This window comes from Anoplophora glabripennis, unplaced genomic scaffold (assembly GCF_000390285.2).
Source record: "Anoplophora glabripennis isolate ALB-LARVAE unplaced genomic scaffold, Agla_2.0 scaffold260, whole genome shotgun sequence".
NCBI classification, from domain to species: domain Eukaryota; kingdom Metazoa; phylum Arthropoda; class Insecta; order Coleoptera; family Cerambycidae; genus Anoplophora; species Anoplophora glabripennis.
The window spans coordinates 514,101-526,722 of record NW_019416403.1 but is presented as its reverse complement, the minus strand read 5'-3'; the positions used below and the strand labels follow the sequence as shown (position 1 = coordinate 526,722).

The window sequence follows — 12,622 nt, the reverse complement described above, 5'->3', positions numbered from 1 at the left end:
GAAATTGGCCTCAATGATTTGGGATCGAGGGGGATTATCCCTCTTTATCCTGCCTCATCTCGTGTAGGCCTGGACAGCCTTCGTAGGTGGGCCCCATCCGTCGTCTACCCCGACCGCAAATGCGGCCGGTGTAGGCGCTTTGTGGGACCTCCTTTTGTCCTGGCTGGGCCCCGCCGGCTAGGGCCCTTTCTTCTGGAGCTCTTCTTGCTTCGCCGGCTTGTCTGTGTTGTTAGATATAGTGAACTTTGAATTATTTTATGTTGCACTAATAATGGGGGTTTCTGGTGCTGCGAATTGACAAATTTGAAAATAAGTGATGCACAGGACGTCGGCAGTAATCCCTACTAGTTTCAATACCTGACACCAAGAGGGGCGTTTCAAGAAAATTTACAATTATAGAAGAAGGATTTTGCGTGAATGCTGTTGAAATATGCAGAAAATATATTTCTCTGCGCCCAATTCGCCTAACATAAGATAAATTCCTTCTTACAACCATCAAACGGCATGGTAGATGGAAGTGCTCCTCTGTAGCAGAAAGTTATGTTGAGGAATCTATATCTAATAAAGTTGATATTGAAAGGAAAATCCAAGGAAAATATAGTTGTTCCTTACAAGAAGAGACATCCGTAACTTATGCAAATTCTTCACAAACTTCGGCAGATGTTATGCCTTCCGAAAATGATGGCAGCAATGCTACAAGGGTTGTTATTAACGAAAATAAAGTTAAATGTGATAAGACAAAAAGTGTCTATTACTGATGTAATGAACCTGTTTTATTTTTTATTTTATTATGTCTGGATTTAAAGATATTTCTTTTTGTTTCGGATTATTTTACCCCGGCGGCGAGAATTATTGATTTTTCTACATATATATCAAATATCCGCTCGCGGGTCCGACCGGCCGATACCCCACTCTGACAAGCCGTTGGTCACGTGGATGTCCCACCACGACCGGTGTCAATCCGGTGGGGATTTGGGCAACAAAAGTCCTCGACATTCCCCGAAACCGACAGTTCGAATCCAGAACTCAACACCGAACAGACGTCCACCGCCAGCAAGAACTCTCCACCGAAGCCAGCCCCGAATAACCAGTGAACCTAGTAAGAATTATTTTCCTTATTATTATCCGTTCCAACCGGGTACAAGTCCGAAAAGATTTGTACACTTTAAGTGTGGAATTACTGTGGGCCCGAGAAGAATATTCTTGGTAACCCACACACAAATTCCACCGTCCGTCTCAACCCGCACGACAGTGCAATCGTTGGATTCGGCGTGTTAAACCCAATCCTGACGAAGCCGTCGTGTTTACTACAGCGTTGCTTGGTGTCCCGCACCTTGATGTACGCTGGGTAATAGGGGATATGTGAACCAAGACCTAGAGGTTCGGCGTGCCCACCCAATCTCCGGGTCGTTCCATATAGTATCCGTACGCTTCTCCCTGGTCGGCGTGTATACCCATCAGACCGAGAAGCGTTGTATACAGAGAGTCCGACACCATCGGCCACCAGGACGTATAAAGCTTAAAGGCTAGTACGAATTGTAAGGCGAGATACTTCGGATCCCGTTTCACCATCCTTTCTTTCCGCCTTGCACCGCTTGGGCTTTCTTCGCTGGTTATTGCTATCGCTTACCGCTTACCGCATTCCGCTTACTAATTTTGCATTGCTTGCTAGGCCATTATACCGATATTTGACCGCCCGCCTGTTTAAAATAAGTCCGAAATAATTCCGAATAAATTTTGGTTTATTTTCAGAATCAGCGGGGACCAGTAAAAAACGTCTATAAATATTTTAATCAGACCGTCTAAAATCACCTTTTCCTTTGTACATAAAAACCGTCTACGATTGTAGAGTAATAAATATTTTATTTCGATCCCGTTTGCAAATATTTATTTCTTTTCTAAGGTGATAAGTAAAATGGTAAAAAACCCAGAGTTATGACTTTTTTTAATTTTGTCTCTTTTCACACTGATTTTGTATATAATTATTGTTAATAAACTTGTAAATAATTTCAGTCGTTTAGTAGTGGGTAGGAATAAAAATTGACACTATATGTATTTGTAATAAGTATTAATATTTTCCCTGTGTGAATAAATCTAGTAAAACTTAATAGGTTTATTTCTTTCACCGTCGAGGTAAAACGATAACATTCCGAACCAGCAAAAACGCTGATATCGTTTTGTAGAGCTCCCGTTAAATTTCATATTTAAAATAAAACTACACTGAGAAAACTACTCTCTGCCGAACTCTCTGCCGTTTTCTCCTAAAAGAAATTCATTGACCCCTGGAATTAATTTTCTTCACTGTAGCTACCTGTGCACTTTACTCTAAACCGAGGGTAAGGGATACGTGGAGTTTCCCCCACGTCAAATTTAGGGAAACTGGCGCCCGAGAATAAAACCGACTATATAAGTTATTAAATAACATTACCGTTTAGAGTCCAGTCCGAGGAATAGAAGACCGTTCCGAAAAATTAAATTACAGGGGGTGTACACACCATAGTTAAAAGTAATCAAATTTACACCGAACGATCCATAAAGAGAGAACCGAGGAAAAGTGCGTCACACTATAAATGTAAATGTTAAAGTTAATAAGTAAATATCTAAGTTAAATTTGATTTATTTTAGGTTTATTATTTTTTTAATTATTCTACGAATGAAATAAAGTTAGTTTATTCCACTAGTGGAAAAAGTATCACTTTAGACGGTTCATATGTATGTCCGATTATAAGGTGATAGTGGATAAATAATATTGTAATACCCAATAGTGGACGTAGTAACAGCAGTAGTAATGGTATAAATATATTTAATGATTGCTGATTTTTTATCTCTATCAGGAAAGGAACTGTACCTATAATCTAAAATATCGTACATACCGTAGGTAACGGTTGCGGTTGCAACAAATGAACTCCTCCCCCAATATTGACAGTTTTAGGCCCTAGAGGTCTTACGCCATTAAACAATGGATTAGCGTTTATGAACAGGAGACTGACATTCTTGATAATATCCTTCGAGGGAATCTGCTGACCTAGGTATTTACTAACCATCCTGTCCTGCAGAGGTTTCAGAATAAAAGTTTTCAGAGCTTCGTCAGCTAACCAATAAAGAGTGTTCAACATTCTTTCCTTCAGAGTTAGTGGCAGGGGATAAGGCATATCCCTATCTGGGTACATCACGGGGTGGGTTGGGTTACCTGCGAACATATGACCGTCTATGGTGGCGTCCATGGATATCACGCCAATCATTGGGGCGTTGAGACTTCGACCGAGAGAGAAACCGAATGTTACAAGAAACTCCGTGAAAAACAGATCGACCTTTTCTTCTCTCCTCAGCAACTCTTGGATTCCAGGATGTGATAGTTGATACTCAAGACATTCGGTCATTCCTTCCAATATTGTGAAGAATACTTTGATTATTGGTTGACCTTCTCCCATTTTATCTGTGACCTTATATTTTTCCATAATATCGTAAGTTCCATTTAGAATTATATGAGTGATATTCTCGTTATTTTCTACAATGACGTTGGGTTGAATAAGAGTGATTTTGTGTCCTCTTTTCGCCAGTTCTAGCCAGAGGGGCTTGAAGGATATTTGGTGGCTGTAGAATGGTATTGGCATATATGCCACTATGTTTGCTGAGTGACATATTTGGGAATATAAGACACTGAGACTACACAACACGAGCGCGCACTTCATGTTTGGGAAATTATCTACAAAAAAACTAAATACCCAGGTACATATTAAATTTATACATAATGATATTCACTTCTTATCTCCATATCTTGAATTCCGTTTTATTTGCGGATGACATGACGTGCGATTACTTTTAGTTAGGACATTCATGATGTTCACTAACATTTATACATTTGACTTTCTAATTAAATTTGCAGTTTTTGAGTAATCCTAAGAAAATTAACGGAAAAAAAATTGTAAATTTTTGCTTTGTTTAAGAAGGCCTATGGACTTCAAAATTTTTTTTTGGTAATTTCATCATAAAACTCTTTTAGATAGATTTTCTTCAATTTGAGAGTCTTGTACGATTATTATTTGTCGTTAAGTTATCGTAGATCAAAACAAAAAAATCATTTTTGACTTTGGCAATAAATTACTCGGGAAATAATGGTCGTACAGAAAATCCAAGCAGGGTTTTGGAGACTGGACCACGATTTTTATTACACCGAAACTATATCTGAATCATATCCGTCAATTGATTACACAGCCACTCAAAAAAAAACTGTACTTTTCATGCGACATATGTCATCCGTAGTATTTTTGCCTCCCGTTCACGAATCCGGTGTCAGAATTGAGCTATCACATCACAGGAGTTTCCTAACCTCAAAAAAACAGGTTAAAAATAGCAAAAATTCACGAGAAATTATTTCTATTTCTAACCTCAAAGAAACTTGTCAATTAAGGTCAGATATCACGAATATTCAAAAAATAACAGATTCGCGTCAAAGTTGGCATACGGGGGTTTTCGGGGTCGCTGATCACGGATCCATTTAGCAAAATTCAAGATGGCGGACCCAAAATGGCGGACCTAAAATGGCAGACCAAATTTCCAAAAAAGAAACAGATTCGCGCCAAATTTGGTATAAGGGGGTTTTCGGGGTCACTGATCACGAATCCCAGGCAAATTCAGTCTGATCTCGGATTCGTCATCAGTGACCCCGAAAACCCCCGTATACCAAATTTGTCACGAATGTGTTATTTTTTTAATCAGATTTACAAAATTCGTTTTTAAAAGTTTAGTCAGTTACCTATGTACTTTTTTACCTGAGATTAAGCACAAAATTCGTGACTAGATCTTTTACAGAAAAAACATATAGCCGAAAAAAATACGTAATCAGCGACCCCGAAAATCCCTGTATACCAAATTTGGCGCAAATCTGTTATTCTTTCATATTTTGGTCGGCCATCCATTCACCTCGGATCCGTGATCAGCGACCCCGAAAACCCGCATATACCAAATTTGACGCGAATCTGTTATTTTTTGAAAATTCGTAATATCTGACCTTAATCGACCCGTTTTTTTTGAGGTTAGAAAAAGAACCATCAATTCTGACCGCGGATTCACGTTTGGCGGAATCTTAACCATATAAATGAACATTTGAATATAGAAAAAAAAATTTTGTATTTTTCCTAGCACTTTTTCGTGAATTTTTGCTAATTTTAACCTGATTTTTCAGGTTGGAAACTCCTGTGATGTGATAGCTCAATTCAATAGCACCGGATTCGTGATCAGGAGGCAAAAATACTACGGATGACATATGTCGCATGAAAAGTACAGACAACTTTTTTTCTGTGGCTATGTTATTTAACATAGCAGATCTTATTTCAATGATCTTATTTCAATAAATAACCTATTGTAAGTAACACAGAAAGAGTACAATACGTAAAAAACACGAACGCTAAAATGACATTTACTTGCTTTGTTGTATTATTTTTTGTTTTCCAGGCATTCATGATTAGTCAAAATATGTTTGTTGTCGGGCACTATCTAATAATGCGATACGTATTGATTAATATTTTCATGGTTTATCTGTAGTACATGTTTCACAAAAGTAAATTTATATACATCGTTGAATTCAGAATGGAAATCTGCACAATAATAATTAAAAAAAAAACCTATACCTATTGCCATTTGACAAAAAAAAGTTGACTATCGCTTTTCAAAAAAAAAATAATAATAATAAATACACTCCAATAGAGCCATTTCATATAATTTTTTGTTTTTTAAAATCAGACTATATAAATGACGGAGCTATGGCTTTGCGGCCTTTTTTTAGACAGCCTGTATCACATGTTCATTGTTAAAAGTTACTGAAAAAATCACCCGCACATTTAATTAATTAAGTAGGTCAGTTTATGTTTCTTCTCGTGATTTTATTTATTATTTTATTTAATTTTCTCCGTTTTTGTATCTGAAAATACAAGTATAAGTAAAGTTGACTTTTATGTTTTAATATCAGTCATCATTTTAATGATTTTATTTGAGTAAATGCTCAAAAATACCTCCATTTCCACGAACACAGGACCGATATCTTTTTAGTAAAGAAAATGTAATTTGTTCCATATTTACTGTTGCTTGAATCTGATGAAAAGCATTATTTATTCTTTCTTCTAACTGCTCAGAATGTCAAAGTTGCTATCGCAGCCTACTATGTAATTTTAAAAAGGATTATATTCGAATATCGAAGTGTGTTCTCAGTTCGTTTTTTAAGTTTTACAACTGGACAGTAATATATATAATTCTATAGACTGATTTTTCTCTAATCTTTTATACGTACACGAAAATTGGTAGCAGAATTACTGTATCTTATTCGAATTGAATTAAATGTACAGCTTCCTAACTTCAAAAATACCATACATTTAGTGTGCTCAGGAAAACTGTTCTGTTCCTTTAGGGGTGCTTGACTAATGCGAGTCCCTTCATCTCTAAAGAAAGGGAAGAAATTCAAAAGAAATTAAAAGATATGTATTTAAATGTTTTAGAAACAAATCTATGTCATCATATAAGAATATATTATAGTGCGTAGAAAATTCAAAAAGATATTTAAGTTACTTGAAAAAAAGTTGTAGTGCATATAAATGACTTCACCACAAAACTTATAAAATAATTTCTTTATTTTTTTAAATTCAAATTAATTCAGACTCTGTTCAAATCGAATACCTACCAATAACTAATTCTTTCCTCCACATTTTTTTTGGAAAGATATATTGTTCAAAACAGAAAACATTAGGCCTAGTTTTTTGTAGTTAGAGAAAAGGTTTTACTACCCATAAATATGAAACAAATTTGCCGGCTTATACCCAATCAATTAACGACGTTCTTTGTAATAACAATTATATTATTTAATAGCAATTAAGAGACCACCTCTGAGTTTCTTCATTAACACCAATCCGCTGAGACAAACAATTCAATTAAACGATAATTTTATGACAGTTATCCGTACTTAATTAAATTTAGAGACCTAATGTCAGCACGGGATGGCTCATTTTTGCCGCTGCCTTGAATATAAATCTGGTATGCGGTATTTTTTTTATTACCGCCTAAAAATATGACTAATTTTCTTAGCTATCAAATAAATCTCATTAGCCTCATCAAAATATTTTTTCTTTTTCATATAAAAACTATTAGTCGGTTACACTTTGTAATACCAATGTTGTCCTCGAACGGGTTGTTCTCAGCATCTAATATTCAGCTCATAAATGTTTGGGAAATTCTAAACTTGGACTTTTTCCTACAAAATGTGCCAATTCTAATTAATAACACAGCTTTTCTTGTGTAGCTAGATTTTGTGAATATAATATGCACTTTCGTAACTCTTATGCAAATTTTGCGATACTAGCTGTGAAGAACCAGCGTCCATCCTTCCTCGACTTCAGTATCAATGTCTTCCGCATTACTAATACTCCAATTTCTATTGTACAATTTTATTTTCTAAAAATAATGTACTCTTGTTAGAACTTCCTAATGTGGACGATTTTCGAGAAAAAATACTCTTACAATATTACACCATAAATTCTTATTTTTTGTCGTCCTCACCCCCTGTATTTACGGGAGGTCTTTCTGAAATACCCTGTATTGTATATTTATATGGAATTTTGCTTAATACATGAAAATACCTTATTAGAAATTATAAATACATGTCCACATTTTTTACGAAATTTTTTTCATCATTTTTTGTCGGACTGACGATTTGCGGATACATTTTTGTCGGACATTACAGTTTTTGCTTATAAAAAACAATTTTCTACCGTGTGTTATTTTTGTCTGACATGTGGTAATCGATTTATCATTCCCCGTGAAAATTCAGATTTCCAGCTGTCGGACTGAAAAAACGCGGCTTGAAATTTGTCGGACAACAATACTTTTTGACTGAATTAATTATTTACAATTAATTTTACTAAAAAATTACCTATGTGGTAATTGATTTTCAATACCCTGTTATTTTGGCATGTTTCGACCGGTAGACACGTCAATGTCGGAAGAATTTCTGTCGGACAAATTTAAATCCGCATTTGCAACAAAATTTCCAGTTACTTAAGCTAAAAATAAGAGATGTGGTCTTGACTTTTCAAGACCTAGGGAAATTGCCATGTTTTTGGAATTATCCGAGTGGAAAAGCGGAGGAATCGAGAAAAGTCGCAGAGGAAAAATGTGGTAAACTCGTCAAAAGTATGTACCTCAGGAGTTATAAAGTATGTGGTAATCAACTTTCCAGGGGGGGGGGCTGTACTGTGGACTATTATACACGTAAACGTTGTCAGCCAGTTTTCTTGCAGGGAAATCACCCATTTCGAAAAAAAAGCACGCACTTGGTTGAATTTTCAAACAATTATTTACAATTAAAAATGAACGATTGCATTGTTAATGACAGCAAGTGCTATTGTTTGGCTATCAAAGCATGGCTTTAAAAAATTCAGTTTTTATCTTCTGTATTTTTAAAACACATTTAAACATTTTAATAATTTAATTTCCAAATTATTGTAAATAATTAACAACAGAACAGGAATGAATTATAGTGGCTGCAAGTTGATAAAAATGATTTTGTTAGCGTATATTGTTTTAGGACATCATTTTAGTATAGTACATCATTTTATTCGATTCATTGTTTTTGTAAATCCATTATTTCTTACTGCAGCATTTTAGTGAAAATATGTTAGGATGTTTTTTTGGCTAAATATAAAAAATAGATTATTCCCGATATTAGTTGATGGCGCAAAATTATTTTTTAAATTCACCATAGGTACATCACTGACTTTTAGTAATCTGCTGGTTCCTCACAGGAGAGCAGCAACTGACAGTGAAATATACTACATATACAGGGTGATCCTAAAAGAGATGGACAGCGCTTGACCACAGGTTGCTTAGATGAATATAACTAACTTACCTATATACAAAAGTGCACACCTACTGAGATATATCCTTCTAAATATAAAATAACCTAGTTTTTTTTTCAAATAACTTGAAAACTGGTTTTCTTAGAAAATTGGTACACATATTTTTTTATATAAGGGCAATGTAAATAGAGAATTTGGTGAGAATACATATAGAGGATGTTTTCTTTCTAGTGCCTGTGCGCCATTGGTTATCCCGTAATTTTTTTGTGTGTACGCCAGTGACGCCAGAATTTATGTTTTAAAAAATAAGTACTATTTTAGAAGATTTTTTGCCTCTTACAAAATGTTGATATCGCGTATGGATTTCGAGTAAAATTGGTATTTTTTACACAACAACATTTTAATAAAACATTTTACAACAAAATAAAATCAGTTTAAGCTAATTAGTTCAGTCTAGTACGAGGTGACATAACAAAGAAACAAATTCATAATAATAATTAAAAGGTTCAGTGTCATTTTAGCTTACTTTGTTTTTAATATCTTCTTTATTATGGCTGCAATTTATACTTTTGCTGGATAAACTGATATGTTACTAGTTTTGGTTTATTGTGAAGAAAATTGTTATGCTAGTGTTCGAACATATGCTGAAAGATTTCCTAATCTAAGAATTCCAAATCACAAAACATTTGCTAATGTGGAGAGACGCCTTCGGGAAACAGGATGTTTTTTATCTGCACATTAAATCGTGGACAACGTACGGCTAGAACTATTCAGCTGGAAGAACAAATTTTGGAAAGGGTCGAAGAAATTCCACAAGGCGTTCAGCGACAGAGGTTGGCTTTCAAAAAATGCCGTTAATAGAGTATTAAACGACCAGTTATTACATCCATTCCACCTTCAATCAGTTCAAGAACTTTTACCTACCAATAGATCCTCCGTCACGTCTTGCTTTCAGTCAAAGTATTCAGGAATCCAGAAATAGAGACAATAATATCCACAAGAAAATCCTGTTCACAGAAACTGCTTTTACTAGTAGGGGTATTTTAATTATCGGTAAGGCAATATTTAGATGAGCACTATTCTAACAGGTAGATAGAGGTAGAGGAAATAATGCCCCTTTAAAGTAACCACCTCGATCCCCGGACCTAAACCCATGTAATTATTTCCTTTGGGGAGCGTTGAGGACCACAGTTTATAGCTTTTCAGTAAATACAGAAAGTGAATTATGAGAAAGAATACAAAATGAAATTAATGTTATGAGAGATAATGCACAATTATTGGATAAAAGTCATTTTAATTTCCAAAGAAGAATTAATGCCTGCGTTCAAGAACAAGGAAGTCATTTTGAGCATTTACTGTAATATTATTTTAATGTGATTACAAATATCAATTTAGGTTTATTTAAAATGTTGACTTTCTTATATTATTAGCTGATATTGTTTATTTAAAATACTAGTGTTGATTTTTTATTTTATTGATTGATAATACTTAGACTAAAAATGTGCAATTAATTTAGTTTTTTCATTATTATTCCCTGCTTTGAGACTGCAGTTATAAATAATCATTTTTTAGTAATCGGAATTTTTGCCTATATTTAATGTATAAAAATGACAGTTTTACCCGAAATCCATAAACGATATCAATATTTTGTAAGAGGCAAAAAATCTTCTAAAATAGTGGTTATTTTTACAAATATAAATTCTAGCGACACTGGCGTACACACAAAAAAGTTACGGGATAGCCAGTGGCGCACAGACACTAGAAAGATGACATCCTGTATATATATTATTATCAAATTCTTTATTTACATTGCCCTTATATAAAAATAATGTGTAGCAAATTTGAAGTTTCTAAGAAAAATTGTTTTCAAATTATTTGAAAAAAAAAACTAGTTTATTTATTCTATATTTAGGAGACTATATCAGTAAGCGTGCACTTTTGTATACAGCGTGGTAAAAAAGTTCTGCATAAAATTCATATTTTCGTTAAACAATTTTTTTTCGAAAAACGGTGAGACCCGTCGATTTTTATTTGATCCAGGGCACCTTGTTATGTGGAAAATTTTTTTTTCGGTAATCCACTTACGGCAGCGATGACATAATTTTTTTTTTAAATGACAACGCATATTTTTTTCGTTCGAAATTGATGACAGTGATAATTATCTAAACAACGGTGTGAAAATTTCGATGTCTTACATAACAATTTTTTTTAGAAAAATGCACCTTAAGTTCTTATAAGTGATAATTGTCTACTTACACTATTAATGGCTCCGAAAAGGACAAAGTTGACAAAATTACATTTCAAACGAGTAAAATTACACTAATGTTTGTGTAAGTCTAGCGAAATTGTTCGAATTGCCCACCCTGTACCATTTGGCATTGTCCTAAGCGTGTGTAAACGCCGTCTACACTTCGTTCAAGCATTCCCGGGTCGATTTGATTTATTTCAAAACGAATACGGTTTTTAAGTTCTTCCAAATCACCTGGTCTGTTTGTGTACACACGCGATTTCAAATAGCCCCACAAAAAAAAGTCTAGAGGTGTTAAATCAGGCGAACGCGGAGGCCACTCGATTGTTCCGCGTCGCCCGATCCACCGGCCAGTAAACGTGTTATTCAAGTACTCCCGTACTTGCACTCCATAATGGGGCGGTGCACCATCCTGCTGAAACCAAATTCTTTCCTCAGGAATATCAGGATCCTCGTTGTTCGGGAATAACTCTGCTAAGCTTGGGACCAAATCGAACCGCAGGAAATCCAAATAGCGAGCAGCAGTTAAATTTTCCTCGAAAAAATACGGGCCTAAAATACGACGCCCTATTATTCCCGCCCAAACGTTCACCTTTCGGGGGTGCTGATGATCTACTTCTTGCACCCAGTGCGGGTTTTCCTGAGACCAATACCGGCAGTTATGTCGATGCACCGATCCATTAAGATAAAAAGTAGCCTCGTCAGAAAAAATTATGTTCTTGAGGAAGTCGGGGTCTCCGTTACATCGATGCATTAAATCTTCACAAAAGTGGAGACGGCGGTCTGGGTCGTCCTCAGTCAATGCATGTATCAAGTGACCCTTATAGGGGTGAAATTTCTCTTTTTTGAGAAAGTTCACCACAGTTACATGTGAAATATCATTGTTCAATGCAATCGACCTTGTACTAGAATGAGGGTTGTCCTGGAGCTCCACCAGGATATTCAATCTAGTTTCATCATCTACTCTAGGACGACCCGCACGAGGAGCATCTTTCACACTACCAGTTTCCTCAAACCTTGCCAGTACCCTACTAACCGTAGATTGCGTAATTGGTGGTCTGTCAGGGTACGTTGCATTAAATAATTGGCAAGCTTCTTGATGGGTTCGTAACTTATCGCCGAAACCAATCATCCTCAAAATATCAATTCTTTCGCGTTCACTAAGTTTTGCCATTTCGAATTAAACGATTTCACCAAAGAATGTTAAATCGGTACTGATATTTAAACTTCAATATTTCAGGTAATCTACTACTTTCAAGTAAACATTTCTTTGGATCTTTTTTTTTTTGAGGAATTTATCGGCATACTCGAAGACAAAAAGTCGACCTATCTGATGAATAATTCCGCAAATATTACATAACATCAGTTGCATCTTAAGTTATCTGAAATGCTTTCTGCCGAATAAATTTTTTTCTAAGGCATTTGATCCGTAAACAGCAAATTATTGCATTCAAGAACTTAAGGTGCATTTTTCTAAAAAAAATTGTTATGTAAGACATCGAAATTGTCACACCGTTGTTTAGATAATTAT

General features: G+C 35.1%; 2 protein-coding genes across 2 annotated transcripts in view; one reads left to right on the top strand and one right to left on the bottom strand.

Annotated features, from left to right (window-relative positions):
- The window catches only part of LOC108906856 (UDP-glucuronosyltransferase 2B16-like), an 11,146-nt gene extending 7,465 nt beyond the window's left edge, over positions 1–3,681 (bottom strand). Inside the window, exon 1 of the mRNA XM_018710285.2 lies at positions 2,874–3,681. Within this exon, the coding sequence (XP_018565801.2) occupies positions 2,874–3,614 (741 nt within the window). The 5' untranslated portion in view covers positions 3,615–3,681. The remainder of the gene's footprint in view (positions 1–2,873) is intronic.
- The window catches only part of LOC108906859, a 267,026-nt gene that overhangs the window by 39,276 nt on the left and 215,128 nt on the right, over positions 1–12,622 (top strand). The window lies entirely within an intron of this gene.